At 52.0% G+C, this 18,141-nt stretch overlaps 1 protein-coding gene across 1 annotated transcript; it reads right to left on the minus strand.

The window, feature by feature from the left end:
* Nucleotides 1-16,064: 16,064 nt before the first annotated feature.
* On the minus strand, nt 16,065-17,793 carry FGF21 (fibroblast growth factor 21). Its single transcript, XM_006160185.3, has 3 exons — nt 17,326-17,793; nt 17,121-17,224; nt 16,065-16,460 (listed from the first exon to the last, which is right to left on the minus strand). The coding sequence occupies exons 1-3, from the start codon at nt 17,558-17,560 to the stop codon at nt 16,170-16,172; spliced, it is 630 nt and encodes a 209-aa protein (XP_006160247.1). The 5' UTR covers nt 17,561-17,793; the 3' UTR covers nt 16,065-16,169.
* Between the last annotated feature and the right edge of the window lie 348 nt (nt 17,794-18,141).

Here is an 18,141-nt window from a genome sequence, read left to right on the forward strand (position 1 = left end):
ATTTATTTTTAAGAATTATTTTATTTAACTTTATTTATTTATTTTTAATTTGACCGGAGAGGGAGAGTGAGAGAGAGAGAGAGAGAGAGGGAAAATGAGAAAGCAAGCTTCCAGGTCTAGGACTCGAACTGCAGTCGTCCATGTGGGAGTCCAGGCTCTTATATATCATGCCATCTGCCAGCCCCTATTTATTTATTTAAATTTGAACAGAGAAGGATAGAGTGGGACAAAGAGGGAAAGTGAAAAAGCAAGCCGCCTGGTCTAGACTTGAACCATGGTCAGCCATATGGGAGTCCAAGACCCTTAACCACCATGCCACCTGCCGGCCCATCATGATTATTTTTTAAAATTTGACCAGAGACAGACAGAGGAAGTGAGGAAGCAAGCAGCGAGGTCCCGGACTCAAACCACAGTTGACCATGTCGGAGTCCAGCACCTTAACCACCAGATCACCTGCCAGTCCCCAAAGATGCTCTTTTTGGCATGTGGGGTATTTTGTGAGAGGAAAAAGGCAAGAAAGACCAGTTCTCTCACTTAACTAGCATTTTCTTTTCCTTCCTTTCTTTCCTTTGATTCATGAGGGAGTGCCGACAGCACGAGAGAGCGAGACCCATGACAGGGCTCTGCCCGCTGCAGCCCTTCCACGGCCTCCCTGGAGGGCACTTCGGGTGCAGGCGCACCGGTACATGCTCGACAGGGACTGGAACCTGTGGTCGGCCTTGTGGCTTCCAGCACAGCAGTTCACAGCGCTGCTGCATCACCCCGGCTGCGTGACCCCCTCACTTGCTGCTCACAAGTCGCTTATATTTCTTCAGTTTCTTGCTCTCTCTCTTTTTCCGTTTTAGATTTTTGCAATAGGGCATGTGTACTCACCAGAGAGAGACAGTGAGAGTGAAAGCGAGAAATCACCCCCGGGGATGGCCACGCCACAATCCCTTCTCCATTCGCCTCTCAGGATCTTGGGCATGCACACACACGCACCTGGCATGAGTTCCAAGCTGCCATGTCTGGGACTCGAACCACAGCTGACTGTGTGGGAGTCCAGCAATGTAACCATTACTCCATCTACTGGGCCTTTTATTGCTTTTTTTTTTTTTTTTTGGTCAGAGGGCATGTGTGCTTTAGAGAGAGAGAGGAAAGAGAAAGAAAGCAGCCCAAGGTCTCGGTCATGCCATAATTCCTTGTTCTCCATTTCTCCTTCCTGTTGGGATTTCTGGCATGTGCAGGCACCCAGGGTGTTTTTCAAGCTGCTGGAGTCAGGATTTGAACCATGTTCACCACGCGGAATCCAGCTTTCTTAGCCGCTAGGCGACATGGCCGGCCCATTTAAGTTGTATTATGGATGATGACTGACAGTGGCACAGTAGTAAAATGGGATATTCTAGGGGGCTGACCAACATGGAAAGGTTCTGGGTTCAAGTCCTGAGTCCTCCCAGAGTACACCAGATCACACACCCATGATCTGGAGCTGCCTGGCACTAGGGGCGGGGGCGCAGCATCCAGGCCCTGTCGGAGGTGTAAGCTTTCTTCCTCTGTCATGGAAGAAAGAAAGAAACTTTAAAATGTTTCTCTTACAGGGACCAGCAGATGGTGTTATGGTTACGTCACTTGACGTCAGTTGACTACAGTTCAAGTCCTGGACTCAGAAGCTTGATACACACACCGAGTGCAAGTGTGTGTGTGTGCAAAATCCCGAGAGGAGAATGGAAGAGACGGGATTACAGCATGGCCATCCCCTGGGGGTTAATTTCTTGCTTTTTGTCTCTGTCTCTGTCTCTCTGGAGAGTGCACATGCCCTATAGCAAAAATCTCTCTAAAAAATTTATTTTGGGAGCCAGCAGGTGGCGTGGTTAAGTGCACTGGACTCCCACTTAGGCTGCCACCGTTTGAGTCCTGGACCTGGTGGTTTGCCTTCTCACTTTCTCTCTTTCTCCCACTCTATTCCCTCTCTGGTCAAATTAAAATAAATAAAGTTAGGGACCAGCAGTTGACGTAATGGCTATGTCTCTGGACTCCCATGTAGTCGACCACGGTTTGTGTCCTGGACCGGCGGCTTAAACTACACGCGGCGTGGGCTGGCATGCCCAAGATCCTGAGAGGAGAATGGAGGAGAAGGGATTGCAGTGTGACCATCCCCCCTGGGGGGTGATTTCTCACTTTCTATCTCTCTTTCTCTCTCTCTTTCTGTCTGGCGAGCACACGCGCCCTATAGCAAAAACCTCTCCAAAAAAAAGAAAATATTTTTCTATTACAGAAAATGGGAACATACACAGACGAACAGATCTCTGGGACAGAGTTCTCCTGACCCTCTGAGCACCGCAGGGCGTGGCCTGACGGGAGGGGTCTGCAGGTGAAGTAGGAAGAGCTGAAGTGGCAGCGGACAAGATGCAGACTAGAGCTGGGGACAAGAAGCCCTGTCTCTCCTCCCTCCTCCCAGTCCCCTGCCAGGCCCTCCCTGCCATCCCCGCTGCTGACAAGGCGGCCCAGCGACAGGGGTGACAGAAGTCTCGCCAGCAGGGAGGAGAAGCCACTCCAAGGTGCTCAGGCATGAGGAAATGCTTTGCAGGTCCAACAGGAAAGGTTCCAGAACAAAGGGCTACCTGGGCGTGTCCTGCCCCAGGCCCTGAAAACGCTTGGACTCTTGGGACGAGTCTTTCAGGCTCGGCCTGGTGAGCAGGCTGCGGCGCTGTGAGACACCAAGATCGATCTCCGAAGTCATGCGGTCAGGCAGTCTAATTATAAGATAGGCCTTTCCCAGGCCTATCTTAGTCTGCTGAGACTGCTACAGAGACAAAACTCACAGCTCTGACAGCACTGGCCTCCCACGTGGCCGACCACGGTTCGAGTCTTGGACCCGGTGGCATGAAGCTCACGCCAGGTGCGTGTGCACACCCGGGGGGGGGGGATTTCTCGCTTTCTTACTCTCCGGTGAGCACACACGTCCTGTCACAAAAATCTCTCTCTAAAAAAAGAAAGAAAGAAAGAAAGAAAACAACTCCTGGAGTGGCTTAAAGAATGAGCGCTGGGCCAGCAGATGGCATAATGGTTATGTTGCTGACTCCCCCGTGGCAGACCGTGGATGGAGTCCTGGACCTGGTGGCTTCAAAATCATGCCAGGCACGTGAGTGTGCACCCAAGACCCCGTGAGCAGACTGGAGCAGGGATTGCGGTGTGGCCACCCCTCCTGAGGATGATGTCTCACTTTCCCTCTCACTGTCTCTGTCTCCCTCTCTCTGTGTGTAGTGAGTGCACACATCCTAAGGCAAAAATCTCTAAAAAAAAAAAAGCGGGGGTGAACCATCAGATGGAGTAATGGTTACGTCGTTGGACTCCCACATGGCTGACCACGGCAGGAGTTCTGGACCCAGAGGCTTGAAACTCACTCCAGGCGCGTGTGCATGCATGCCCAAGATCCCGAGAGGAGAATGGAGGAGAAGGGATTGCGGCGTGGCCATCCCCCCTGGGGGTGATTTCTCACTTTCTCTCTCTCTGGAGAGCACATGCATCCTATAGCAAAAATTGCTTTAAAAAAAATAATAACATTTATTTCCTCAGTTTCCTAAGTTCTGGAGGCCAGAGGGCTCAAGACCTGGTCACCAGCAAACTCTGCGCTGGTGGGGACTGGCTTCCCGGGTCATGGGTGGCCATCTTTTTCTGTGTTTTTAATTTTTTTAATATAATTTTTGTCAATGGTTGTGTGTTTTGGCCAATGAGAGCCAGAGAGAGGGAGGGAGGGGGAAAGCACCCCCATGGGGAATGGTCACGCCACAATCCCTTCTCCTCCATCTTCCACTCCTTTCAGGACTTCGGGCGTGCACACACACGTGCCAGCTCTGGGGCTTTAACCACGTGGGGCCGTGTGGGCTTTTTTTTAATATAATTTTTGTCAATGGTTGTGTGTTTTGGCCAATGAGAGCCAGAGAGAGGGAGGGAGGGGGAAAGCACCCCCATGGGGAATGGTCACGCCACAATCCCTTCTCCTCCATCTTCCACTCCTTTCAGGACTTCGGGCGTGCACACACACGTGCCAGCTCTGGGGCTTTAACCACGTGGGGCCGTGTGGGCTCCAGCTGCCTTAGCCACCAGGCCATGGCCCAAAACCATCTTGCGGACACACACACACACACACATATATATACATGTTTATTTCATTTTATTTATTATCATTATTTTAATTTACTATAAGACATATGTGCTCACCAGAGAAAGCAAGCTGCCGGGTCTGGGACTCAAACCGTGGCTGGCCGTGTGGGAGTCCAGAGCCTCAACCACATCATCTGCTGACCTCTAAGGGAATCTCTTCTCTTTTCTAAAATAATTATTTGTATTGGGGACCAGTAGGTGGCTTGGTGGTTGAGGAGCTGGTTGCTCCCGCTCTGTCCCTCTCTAATCAAATTTAAAATAAATAAATACATTTAAATTTAAAGTAATTTTTAAAAAGAATGATTTATTTTTAATTTTATTTATTTATTTTGAGTTTTACCAGAGAGAGAGAGACAGAGAGAGAAAGTGAGAAAGCAAGCTGCTAGGTCCGGGACTCGTACCGCAGTCAGCCATATGGGAGTCCAGCGCCTTAACCCCCACGCCACCTGCCAGGCCCTCTTAAGGGAATCTTTTATAAGGGCACTGATCCCATAGCTCAGGGCTCCCCTCCCAGGACGAGGTCGCCGCCCAGTACCCTCATACTGGGGTTAGGGTCTCACACAGGGATGTGGGAGGAGGGGTCCTTCACAGGATCCCTTAGGGCTCATGACCAGGAATCTTCAACCGTCAAACTGTTTGCTCAGACCAGGCGGCAGTGCAGGCGAGACAGCGCAGGGGGGGTGGGGCAGCCGGCCCACGGGGGGCCACGGGTACACATCCCTGCAGCCTGGGCCGGCTGAGGCTGAGGCAGATCGTGATGGGAAGGCCCTCCCTTGTTGGGTGCCTTTCTCTCTTTCTTGGTCTCAAAAGAAGTAAACTTAGGAGGACCAGCAGTTGGCGTAATGGTTACGTCATTCGGCTCCCACGTAGTCGACCGCGGTTCAGGTCCCAGACCCGGTGGCCTAAAACTCACACCAGGTGCATGTGCGTGTGTGCTCAAGATCCTGAAAGGAGAATGGAGCGGAAGGGATCACAGTGTGGCCGTCCCCCTGAGGGGTGATTTCTCACTTTCAGTCTGTCTGGCAAGCACACACGTCCTATAGCAGAAATATCTCTTAAAAAAAAAAAAATAAAGAAAAGAAAAGAAGAAGAAGAGGAAATAAACTTAGGGGCCAGCAAGTCCAGTTAAGGCACCAGACTTCCACGTGGCCGACCACGATTCGAGTCCCCGGCCTGACAACTGTCTCTTGCTCTTTCACTTCCTCTCTCTCTCTTTCTCGCTGTCCCTCTCTAGTGAGCACTCATACCCTATAACAAATTAAATAATAATAATACTAAATAAAATTAAATAAAAAAGAAAGAAACTTAAAAAAGAAGAAAAAAAAAACTCTTAAACTTGGCTGCCCAAATCTCTGATAAGCCAAAAAATCACAATATTAGAATATTTCAGTCAAAATCTTGACTAGACTACTGGACGTTTTCTCACATTGTTGCAGAAGTTTTATTTCATTTTCTCCTTAAAATACTTGCAAGTTCTTGCTACTTTTAGTGTCCTTGAGTTTACAGCACACTTGCAGATTTTTTTCTTTTATTTCTTTTCTTTTCTGATTGCCAGAGAGTACACACACACACACACACACACACACACACACACACAGAGAGAGAGAGGGAAAGAAAGTGAGAAAGCAAGCCACCAGGTCCGGGACTTGAACCATGGTTGGCCATGTGGGAGCGTCTAGGACCTTAGCCACCACACCACCTGCTGGTCCCAGTTTTGTCATCAGTTTAATGGAGAGAAACTAATCAGTTTGATCATCTTTGAGCTCCTGTCTGTCCCCAAGGTATTTGAAGCATTAGTAAGTACATGGTGGGCCAGCAGGTGGCGCTGAGGTTAAGACGCTGACTGCCCCGGGGCTAACTCTATGGGAGTCAGACTCAGCAGCTTGAAAAATGCGCTGGGATGGGATCAGCAGGTGGCGTGGTGGTTGAGGTGCTGGACACTCCCACAGGGCGGACCATGGTTCAAGTCCTGGACCTGGTGGCTTGCTTTCTCACCCTCTTTCTCTCTCTAAAATGAATAAATAAATTTTAAAAAATGCACTGGGAAAGTGTGTGTGGGTGCCCAAAATTCGGAGAGGAGACTGGAGGAGAGGGGACTGCAGCATGGCCATCCCCGCTGAGGGGCAAGATTGTATTACTGGGGCCAACAAGTGGCGTAGTGGTTACATTGCTGGACTTTCTCATGGCCCACCACAGTTCAAGGCCTGGACCCTGTGACTTAAAAATCACACCCAGGGGACCAGCAGTTAGCGTAATGGCTATGTCGCTGGACTCCCACATAGTCAACCACGGTTCGTGTCCCAGACCCGGTGGCTTAAAACTCATGCCAGGTGCGTGTGCGTGCGTGCCCAAGATCCCGAGAGGAGAATGGAGGAGAAGGGATTGCAGCGTGACCATCCCCCCAGGGGGTGATTTCTTGCTTTCTGTCTCTCTGTCTCTCTCTGTCTGTCTGGCGAGCGCACGCGCCCTACAGTGAAAATCTCTCTCAAAAAAAAAATCACACCCAGTCTGTGTGCGCGCATGCCCAAGATGCTAGGAGGAGAGTGGAGCAGGGACTGCAGTGTGGCCATCCTCCTTCGGGGGTGATTTCTCACTTTCCCTCTCACTGTCTTTTTCTTTTTTTCTCTGTCTCTCTCTAGAAAGCACGTGTACCCTATAGCAAGAAAAACTCTTAAAAAAAAAAAAGATTATATTATTGTGGCCAACTCTATGGCCTACCGGTTGAGCCATCCAGATCCCACGTGAATGACTACAGGGTTTGAGTCCCAGACCCGGTCATTTGAGAAAAGCACTGGGCGCATGTGCACGCGTGCTCAAGTCCCGAAGGTGGGGAGAGGCTGCGAAGGGATGGCAGCATGACCCCTCCCCGTGGCGGTGCCTTCTCTCGCTCTCTGTCTTGTCTCGCTGTGTCTCTCTCGGAAGCACACGGGGCCTTCTAACGACAACAGCAACAAATTGCATTACTTCTTTCCACTAGTCAAGGCTCTTAAGGGGATTCGAGATACCAAACTTGCCAAAAAGATCATTAAGTTTGCGATCTGTGTTCAAATGTTTGGGAAAATCTAAAATTGTGAAATCTGTGACGTGCTATTTTTAGCTGTGGAAGTAGTGGGTCAATGTTTGGAAGAAAGTTAATTGTTTCAAAACTCATTGATCATTAACAGAAAAACAAATAGTTGTGAATTTTCTTGTCTATACACAAAAGCTCAGGAGACACTCAGAAAGCTCAGGAGACACTCAGAAAGCTCCCTGAAATATCTCCAACACTAGGCGCCGGGAAAACGGGCCAGGGAGTGGGGACGGGGAGGGGACGGGAAGCTGCGGTTTGATGGCTACAGAGTTTTAGTTTGGCAAGGTACAAACGTTCTACAGACTGGCGGCACAACAATGCGAATGTACTTTTTTAAGTTTTTAAATTTTTCTTTTGTAGAGAGAAATTTTTGCTATAGTGTGTGAACACTCGCTGGGGGAACAGAGAAAGACAGAAAGTGAGAAATCACCCCCCGGGGGGGATGGCGACACCACAATCCCTTCTCTTCCATTCTCTTCTTGGGATCTTGGGCACGCATTTGCATACACCTGGTGTGTGTTTTTTATTTGTTTGCTTTTTAATAATTATTTCATGAATGAATGAATGAATGAATGAATTTTATTTATTTAATTTTTGGAGAAGTTTTTTCTGTAGGGTGCATGGGCTCGCCAGAAAGACAGAAACAGAGACAGAGGAAATGAGAAATCACCCCCAGGGGGGATGGCCACGCCGCAATCCCTTCTCCTCCATTCTCCTCTCAGGATCTTGGGCACGCACACACACGCGCCTGGTGTGAGTTCAAGCCACCAGGTCCAGGAGTTGAACCCTGGTCGACTACATGGGAATCCAGTGACATAGCCACTACGCCAACTGTTGGTCCCAGATCCGGCATCTTAAAATTCACACCAGTGTGCCCAGAATCCCGAGAGGAGAATGGAGGAGAAGGGATTGCGGCGTGGCCATCCCCCCCCCCAGGGGGGGTGATTTCTCGCTTTCTATCTCTCCATCTCTCTAGTGAGTGCACGCTCCCTATAGCAAAAAATTTCTCTCTCCAAGACAAACAAATCTCACCGTTATATTTAATCTCTGACATTTCTTTATTTTTTAGAATTATTTTATTTAAATTTATTTATTTACTTACTTATTTTTATTTGACCAGAGAGAAACAGAGAGAGAGCAAGAGAGATAGAGCGAGAGAGAGGAAGGGAAAATGAGAAAGCAAGCAGCCAGGTCTGGGACTCGAACCACAGTCAGCCGTGTGGAAGTCCAGCTGCCTTAGCCACCACGCCACCTGCTGGACCCTAGCACAGACATTTGTACAATGTGAAGTTACTGTGGGCTGGGCGAGGCCGGCTCCCGTGCCGTGAGAGTGCTGCTGGTTGCCACGCCTGGTGTCCTTGATGTGTTATGACTTGGGATTCTGAGTCCACTCGGGCCTTTTCCCTGCGAGATCTGATTTGAGCTGAGTCATTGCAGAGAGGCGTCCCTTTGCTTTGGCCAGGAGCCCTGGCGGCATCAGCAGCCCAGTCGCTATTTCATTTCTCTGCTTGGGGATGCTTCCGTCACCCAGTTCGATGCCAGACCCCAGTGCACAGGGGGGTGATCAGCGGGTACACGTTTTCTGCAGAGTCATCTTCGTCCATCCAGAGCCCAAACAGAACCAAGAGGGTGTCCTTGACAAATTCTTTGTCAGGTTGGTGTTTTTTGTTTTTGTTTTTGTTTTTTTTTTTAAGAATTATTTTCTGGGACCAGCAGTTGGCTTAACAGCTGTGTCACTGGACTCCCATGTAGTTGACTGCAGTTCGTGTCCCGGACCCGATGGTTTAAACTCACACTGGACGCATGTGCGTGCGTGCCCAAGATCCCAAGAGGAGAATGGAGGAGAAGGGAGTACGGCGTGGCCATCCCCCCTGGGGGGTGATTTTTCATTTTCTGTCTCTCTCTTTCTGGCAAGCGCATGCAGGGGGGCCTCTCCCCCCTCCCCCCCAAAAAAAGAAGAATTATTTTCTTTAACTTTATTTTAATTTGACCAGAGAGAGACAGAGCGAATGAGAAAGAGAGAGAGAGAGAGAGCCACTAGGTCCGTCTGGGACTCAAACCACGGTCGGCCATGTGAGAGTCTAGTGCCCTTAACCACCACACCACCTGCCGGCCCCAGGTTGGTGGCTTTTAAAAGAATTTGTGGGGATCAGCAGTTAGCGTAATGGCTATGTCGCTGGACTCCCACGTAGTCGACCGCGATTCGCGTCTTGGACCCGGTGACTTAAAACTCAGGCCGGGCGCATGTGCGTGCGTGCCCTAGATCCCGAGAGGAGAACGGAGGAGAAGGGATTGCGGCGTGACCATCCCCCCTGGGGGGTGAATTCTCGCTTTCTGTCTCTGTCTCTCTCTGTCTGGCTGGCGAGTGCACGTGCCCTATAGCAAAAACCTCTCAAAAAAAAAAAAGGATTTGCGGCGGCCTGGTGGTTAAGGGAGCCAGGTCCCACATAGCTGATCATGTGGTTCGAATCCCAGCCCTGGTGGCTTGAGAGACTTGCCGGACGTGTGTGTAGAGGTGCTCAAATCTCCACAGACCAGAGAGATGAAGGAGAAGGGGTGTGATGTGACCACTTTCTCTCTAGCAAGCACACGTGCCCTCTGGCAAACAAATACATAAAAAGTGGTGAAATGCCCGTAGCATAACATCTTAACCCTTTTGAAGCATACTGGTGAGTGGCATTGATACTGTCCCGGGACCTTTACCACCACCTGTCCCCAGAATTCCCATCCCATACAAAACCCCCACTCCCACGTAGACAGGACTCCCCGTCCTGCTGCCAGCTGCTGGTCTGAGTGCTGTGTGCCCCCAGATTTGCATGTGAGTCCTGACCCCACTGAGAGTATTTGAAGGTGATTCAGTTGAAGGGTGAAGTCCTCGCAAGTAAAACTCATACCAGGTCGTGGTGTGGTGGTCGGTGGAGGCTGGTGTGCTGGGTCCCACGTGGCCGAGTCCACGGTTTGAGTAGTTGACTGCGGGTCAAGTCCCAGACCCGACAGCTTATAACAGCCGGGCACGTGTGTGTGCATGCCCAAAATTCTGAGAGGAGAAGGGGTTACGGTGTGGCCATCCCCTGGGGGGTGATTTCTCGCTTTTTGTCTCTCTTTCTGGCCAGTGCACATGCCCTATAGCAAAAATATCCCCAAAATAAATAAATAAATAAAAAGTTAAGTAGATTATTATTATTATTGAAAAAAAAAATACCCTCCCCTGGAGCCTTCGAGGATGGTTCTATGGACGCCTGGGCTTTGGCCTTCTGGCTGCCAAGACTGAGAAAGAAACAGCTGGTGTTTTGCTTTCTTTTTTTTTTTTTAAAGAACTATATATTTAATTTTATTTATTATTATTATTTTAATTTATTATAGGGCATGCACACTCACCAAAGAGAGAGAAAATGAGAAAGCAAGCTGCCAGGTCCAGGACTCGAACTTCCGTCCACCATGTGGGAGTCTAGCGCCTATGTAATCATCTCTGTCCGCTCACTAAATCTCTGTTGCACAATCCTCACCCAGCCCCGCCCAGCCCTCCCCTGCTGGCCCGGCCTATTGTTTGAAGCCGCTTCTCAGGTTCTGTCACACCTGCTGCCTCAGAGGCCACATTCCCACCCCACCCTTGCACTTTCTGTCTCTAAGCTTGTGGCCCCCGCATTCTTTTTCTTTTCTTTTTTGTAAACCCGGCCACTTTCGTGTTTTGGTACAATTTAATAAATAATCTCTCGATGACTGCAGACACGTAAGGCCGGCCATATTCAGAAATGTCAGTCATGGCGGTTTTCAGGCTGGTGAATCATCTTCAAAACTTACAAGGAGTTACTCGCATGCAGCTGCGATCCAACCAGTATGGCAGCGTTTATGCAGCCACCGTTTTCAGGACTACTGGGAACGTGGGCACATCTCCCCCACAGAGCCTTACCTCCTGTGTCACAAGGCCCAACTCGCTCACGTTCACCTCAGTGACAGCACCTTTGGTGGTGACACCGGAGTTGTACACAGTGGGGCTGAGGGAGTCTCCTTCACACGGAGTATGGGCGGGCAAAGGGCGGCGTTCAGCTCAGGATGTTACGTGGGGCTCCTTGAAACCTAAGCCCGTGGGCCTAATGCATCACTCCTATTTAGGTGGTTTCTAGTAAAGCGTCTCCAACAAAGCAGGCTCTGTGCCATCCTCTCCCATGCCTGCTTCCTCTTTCCTGTTCGAATAACTTTTAATACTTCCGTTTCTCCCTGGGCTCGAACTTGGGGTAGAGGGACTTCCCACTTTCTCGCTTTCTCTTTCCGTTTTTGTTCAATCGTATTGGAAAGTACTTTAGCTCGGGACCGTCCTTCTCTGTCCAGCGGACAGGCAGGAGCTGCTCCTTGTGGGTCTTTTCATCACTCTTCTGTTTGGCGTTCCTCTTTCCGTGCCTCTCGGTAGCCTTTTTCATTGTATTTTCTCAGCATGGCTGTTGATGACAGAGCTTAGCCTTCAGACCAGTCACCTCTGTTGGTTTCTTTGAACGTTCACGAGCCTCCTGACTTTCCTTCTTTCTCTTTCTCTCGGGGTAATCCACACGGCGTCCATAGCGTTTAGGATGTAATTCAATATATTCGTGCTGTGACATGGTGATGGCTGCAGAGTCGCCAGGAGCAGCCTCCCGGACGCAAAGAAGTTGTCAACTTTCTGGTCTCAGAGACCCACCCCCAAATTCTGGGGTCCAGAATGTGCCTCCCTGCCCCCTTCCCAGGCTGCTGCTGGTCTCCAGGGCCCACCTTGAGGACCGCCCTGTGCACACGCAGGAGGCCGCGTCTCAGCCCGCGTGCAGCTCCTGAAGCCCACGGGAAGCACACTGGAGTCTCCCAGGCCCTACAGAACAGCAGCCTAGGATCCATCGAGACACCCAGCCCACGTCAATGCTAAGTCACTCCCAGCCTCCATCCCTCCACCCCCGGACCCCTACCCAGGCTGGATCCCAGCATAGTTCCCATGTGCCAGTAGGCAAGACCTCGTGGTTCTGGTTCTGGTGTGGTTGGTTTTTTTTTTTTTTTTTGGAGAGTTTTTTGTTATAGGGCGTGAGTGCTCGCCAGAAGACAGAGAGAGACAGAGAGAGACAGAAAGCGAGAAATCACCCCCCAGGGGGGATGGCCACGCTGCAATCCCTTCTCCTCCTTTCTCCTCTCGGGATCTTGGGCATGCACACACATGCGCCCAGCGTGAGTTTAAGCCACCGGGTCCGGGATTTGAACCGTGGTCAACTACATGGGAGTGTTGCGACATAGCCATTACGCTAACTGCTGGCCCCTCTGGTGCGTTTTTATCCCCCCACAGGCCACGCTTTGATCTCATCTTATGGAACCTGCCAGGAGTTGGGTGGACCCTGAGAAGGACAGAAGACCCCAGAGGCAGCAGCCTCAGGGCGGCTCTCCCCATGGACAGTCACCCCACACGTGGGGGAAGGGACCCGTCCTACCCAGGAAGAGGTTCCACAGAGCCGGGTCCAGGTCCGGGCCCAGTGAAGTGCTCCTGTCCCAGTTCATTTCTCCAGTTCCCTGCCTGACGCCCCTCCCTTGGAGTCTCCATCCCTCTCTGTTCTTTCTCTTTCTCTCTTTCTCTCTCCGTCTCTGTCCTCCTCTCTCTGGGTCTCTGTCCTCTTTTCTCTGGGCCTTTATCTCTGTCTTTGCATCTCTGCCTTTCCCCCCATGTCTCTGTCCCCCTCACTGTAATCTGGCCTCTCCCATCCTTCTCCCCTCCCCCCAGCCCTGCCCCCAGGTCTCAGGCCCAGCATGGCGGGGCAGGTGGGTGGGAAGGCTCCCAGCTCTTCTCCCCTCCCCCCCAGCCCTTCTCCCCTCCTGCAGGTGTGTCCCAGGTCTCAGGCGCTGTGTGGCAGGCCAGTGGGAAGGTGCCCAGCCCTTCTTCTTGGCCCTGACACCCCTGGTGACTGTCCCTTCCTGGACAAGCCATGCAGCCTCACCTAAGAGTAGGGACACCTTAGGGAGTCAGCAGGACTAAGCCACTCCTCCCAGCTTGCTGGCCCCTAGGATTCTGTCTCTGTCCCTGGAGAGGTCTCTGCAGCATGTCAGCGTGGAAACTGCAGTCCCCACAGCGGGCGGACTTTCTCTTGGCACGGAACCCCACCAGGCCCTTTGAGACCCACATTTCTGATCCTTTTTACTGAGATAATCCTCTCACTTGAACCCTGAAATTAAAACGAAGAGCGGAGGGCAGGTGGTGGCTCTGATATAACAACTGGACACACATGGGGGAGGTTCTGGGTTCACGCCCAGGGGCTTCTCTGAGCACGCAGGGCTCATACGAACCTGCCTGGGATCCCCCCAGCGGGGTCTGAGGTGGATCCCAGTAGAAGACCCTGTTTCGGGGGGGGGGGAGGCTGTCTCTCTCTGAAACGAACCCAGGACCTTCTCATGTGAATCTGGCATCACAAAGTGTTGTGTTACCACTGCCCTCTCTACACTAAAGTCTGATAGATTATTGAATAGCTTATCAAAAAGTCCAATATGGAAATCACTCCTTAAGGAATAAACAAACACACATTTAAAATTTATCCATAAACCTTCTTAGAATGGTCATAATATGGGAGGAAGCTGATCAAGTTATCCAAAGTACATTTCAATGGCAATTAATATGAGTAACATACCTTAAATATTGTTTTCCTGTTTAATCCAACACAAATTTCAAGTCTAACTAACAATCTATTTTTTTATGACAAAAATCCACTGCCCTTCTGGGAGGTCAGTGTCTCCCTTGGTTGGACTTTTGCCCAAGTAAGATGTCTGTCTTTCCTTATCAACTCTCCATCACATACTTTGTAAATACCCACAAAATCTCCATATACACAAACATATACAGAGAACACTTCAATATATTTTCATTAAATAAAAATAGTTATAATTTAGGATAGAGTAGATTCAAATAGCCTACTTTGTGTCAGACATTATGCAAATTACCATATCTTCTGTACATTGTATAATCTATTTCTCACACAGGGACAGATGAGGTGGGTGCTTTTATCTCTATTTATAGAAGACACTGAGTGGCGATTCCTAAGTTGGAGTTTAGGGACTTAATCACTAGATAATAAAGCTTCCTGGAAGCAGAAATCATATTATTGGTTCATTGGGAAAGTCATAATGCATTTTTTTACATAGAAAACATAGAAAAGTATGTCATGACTCTCCCAACAACCTAATAGTTTTATTAACAGTTAAAACCCAGCATCTAGTATCATACCTAGGACTAAATAATTATTCAGGAAAAGAAAGAAATCAACCCCCAGGGGGAATGGACATGCCGCAATCCCTTCTCCTCCATTCTCCTCTTGGGATCTTGGGCACGCACGCACACGCGCCCGGCGTGAGTTTTAAGCCACCGGGTCCGGGACACGAACCGCGGTCGACTACGTGGGAGTCCAGCGACATAGCCATTACGCTAACTGCTGGTTCCCGAGATAAATAATCTTTAAAAGGAATAATGACAGGCCAGGTGGTGGCCTGCTAGTTACGACAGTGGGATTCCACTTGACCACCTGCACTGAGGCCCAGGCTTGGCTTGAAAACGCAGATTGTGTAGGAGTGCGTGCCCCAACTCCCAAAAGGCAGAACAGAGGAGGGACCGTCCTGTGGCCATCACCCATGGGGGTGTGCCTTCTCACTTTTCCTCTCTGGACTCTGGCAAAAATTAATATAATTGTTTTTAAGAGCTGAGGACTGCAACACTCACGAGGCTGCAGGTTCGTCCGACCTGCGATCGGACAGGCTGACTCATACCCTTTGGGTGGCGTGTTCTCTTTCTTTACTTCTTCTAACCAGGGTATGATTTAAATGACATGGAAATCCAGACTGGAGGGAGGGGACCGCGCAGCTGGCTTGCTGGGACTGGTTCTGTGGGAGTCACCACACTCCAGCACTCTCAGGCGCCTGAATGGGAGAATTCAGAATTTGGAAATTCCAGTTCTCGGAGACCCAGGACTCTCAGCGCCAGCTCCTCCTCCCTCAGGGTGTGGAGGTCCCATTTCCCTGTCAACGCAGGGGCTCAGACGTCCAGCCTTCGGATCCCTCAGTACTCAAGTACCACCCTAGCACCCAGCCCACCCCCGGGATCCAGGACCAACAATCTCCGTGTTCCTGGTGCTCAGTGACCCCAGAAAACCGTACCTCCCAGGAGGCTGAGACTGCGCCTCATTTCTAAAAGTCTCCTAAGGGCCAGCTCCCGAGGGTAGTCCAGTGGTTAAGGGCGCCAGATCACGTGGCTGATCACTGACCACGGTTGGAATCCCGACTCTGGCAGTTTGAAAAACCAGGGTGCATGTGCGTGCGTGGCCAAAACCATGACAGGACAGAGCGGGGGATTGTGGTGTGACCAGGCTGCCTTGGGGGGTGCCTCCCCTTTCTCTGTCTCTCTCTGGTTAGCACATGTGCTCTCTGGCAATTAAAAATAAATAAATAGAAATGGGGCCTGCGGGTGGCATGATGGCTAAGGTGACTGAGTCCCCATACAGCCGACTGTGGTTCGAGTCCCGGACTCTGTGAGTTGAAAATCATGCCGGGCATACGTGTATGCAAGTGTGGCCGAGATCCTGAGAAGTGACTGAGGCACGGCCAGCCCCCTCGGGGGTGATCTCTCTCTCTCTGGTGAGTGCACATACCCTATGGCAAAAACCTAAAATAAACAAACTGAAAAGTAGAAGCTCCTTGACACCGAGGGACGCTGAGAAGTAGCTCCACAAAGCTGACGCCAGGTGTGGGAGCAGGTCTGGCAGGAACCTGAGGCCCAGTGGGAGCGGCAGGAAGGGGGCTTTCAAAACCCACAGGAGTCCAGGAAGCAGATCCATTTCCCCCTCAAACACTCACAGGTGCTCACGGTTATCTTCCCTTTGACTCTTTATTATCCAAGTAAGAAAAATAAAAAATAAATAATATAAATAACCCAATAAATAAGGAGAGGAGCCCTAATTAACAGCCCATGGCTTCAGGAAGCGTAGCTGGGGCTTTGGCCCTGCGAGGGCCCCATCATGCTCAGCGGGTCTGAGGAGCCCACGTCGGGGGGCTCAAGGGCCAGGACCCCTGGCAGCTCTGGAGGAACCAGGGGCAGGCCAGGCAGCGGCAGGAAACGAGCTGGTCCCTGAGGGGTCCGGTCCCGATGTGGGGAGTCATGGGGCGGCAGGCGCAGGGGGAGGCCACGAGCCTCAGACTGGTAAATGTTGTATCCATCCTCGAGAAGCAGCTCCCGGAAGCTGCAGGCCTCGGGGTCGAAGTGAAGCTGTGGGGGAGCAAGAACGAAGATCAGAGACCCAGGCTACCCCGCGTCCCGTGCTCCGCAGCTGTGGGTCCCAGAGGCCAGTCCCTACCTCCTCCCTCAGACCCAGGGGCTCAGCCCCAGTCCTGGCCCCTCCTCCCTCAGACCCAGGTGTCCAGCCCCAGCCCCTTCTCCAGGCAGCACGACACCAAAAGGAGGTTCCCCCTTCGCCCCAGGGTTGTTCTACAGGGCCACCTCCCTGTCCCCGCTCTGCAGGGAACATTTCAGCATAGCACAGTCAAGGAGCCCGAAGGCCAGGCAGGGCTGTCCGGCCACTGGCCGAGGTCCTGGCTGCTCTATGAGCCCCGTGGGCCCCAGAGCATCCCTGCGCCCCCGTGAGCCGAGTCCTTGGGTCAGGAGGGGGGGTTCCAGAGCCACAGGCTCTCTGGCCACTCTGTCCTCTATTCCCCTCAGTGACTGAGGGCAGTGGTGGCCCTGCCTGGGCCTCAGTTTCCTCATCTTGTAAACCTTAATAACAGCCCCGTCCTCCAGGGGCTGCAGTGAGCGGTGGCGTGCAGAGAGCACAGAACCGAGCCCGGTCTGGTCCAGTTGACCAGCAGGACCTGGTGCCTGGACTGGAAGAGACCCGAGGAAGAGCACCGTGCAGGAGAGCCCGGGACTCACCGAGCCGTACAGGGCCCCGTCTGGCCTCTGGCACAGGAACCTGGAGGTCTTGACTCCCAGGATTTGAATGACCCCCGGCTTCAAGGCTTTCAGCTCCAGGAGACCTGCGAGGAGCAAGTGGTGTGGGACTCAGAGCTCCCCCAACATCCCGGAGCCCAGGCCCCCAGCCGCCTCTCCTCCAGACAGGCCAGGTTCCCACACTCACTTTCCGGGCTTTGGTGGGCGGCCCCCACCACGGTGCCGTCGGCCCTGATCTCAAGGTGGGCTTCTGTGTCCTGCGTGTCGTCCGTGTAGAGGTACCGCTGCCGGACCTGGCCCCCGAATTGTAGGAGGGGGCTGGAGTCAGGGATGGGGTATGCCTGGCAGGCTCCCAGGAGGAGGACAGCCAGCACAGGAGCCCACGCTCCCAGGTGCTCGAACCGGGCCTTGTCCCAGCCCATCAATGGCTCAGGTCTGCAGGCGCGGTCGGGGTGTGCCGGTGGAGAGCTGAGTGGTCAGACTCACTTCAGGGCCTAGCGTCCGGGGCAGGTGCAGGGGCCTTCGTGCCTCTCCAGCTGACGATGGCCAGGCGTCTCTCGATGGATGCAGAAGCTCCAGGATTTATATCGACAGACCCGCCCAGTCACCCTCCCCACGCCTGACCCGTGATATTTGACCCACTTGGCAGAGCTAGAATTCCACCGTGGACAGGGCAGCCGGACGGATGATGCAATCTTGGGGTCCCGCAAGCTGGGGGCCCGGACTCCTGGGTTGGAGGGATGAGGAAGCTAGGGATCTGGTTAACTAGGAACCGGGAGTAAGAGGGTTACCGCCTGGACTCCTCAGACTGAGGGGGGGCTGGGCCTGGACTCCAGGGTCTGGGGGAGGGGCTGGGCCTGGACTCTTGGGTCAGGGGGAGCAGGGACCTGGGGGCCTGGACTCCTGGGTCTCAGGGAGGAGGGAGCTGGGGACCTAGAGGTGGAGGAGGCTGGGGGCCTGGATCCCTGGGTCTGGGGGAGGAGGAGCTGGGGGCCTGGATCCC

This window comes from Tupaia chinensis, unplaced genomic scaffold (assembly GCF_000334495.1).
Source record: "Tupaia chinensis unplaced genomic scaffold, TupChi_1.0 Scaffold000673_1, whole genome shotgun sequence".
In the NCBI taxonomy this organism is placed as follows: Eukaryota; Metazoa; Chordata; class Mammalia; order Scandentia; family Tupaiidae; genus Tupaia; species Tupaia belangeri.

Excerpts from the sequence above, each read along its gene's own strand:
- FGF21 (XM_006160185.3), bottom strand. The coding sequence starts at position 17,560 with ATGGGCTGGGACAAGGCCCGGTTCGAGCACCTGGGAGCGTGGGCTCCT. Across the intron at positions 17,225-17,325 it reads CGCCCACCAAAGCCCGGAAA|GTCTCCTGGAGCTGAAAGCC; the intron begins GTGAGTGTGGGA and ends TGCTCCTCGCAG. Across the intron at positions 16,461-17,120 it reads ACGGGGCCCTGTACGGCTCG|CTTCACTTCGACCCCGAGGC; the intron begins GTGAGTCCCGGG and ends GCTCCCCCACAG.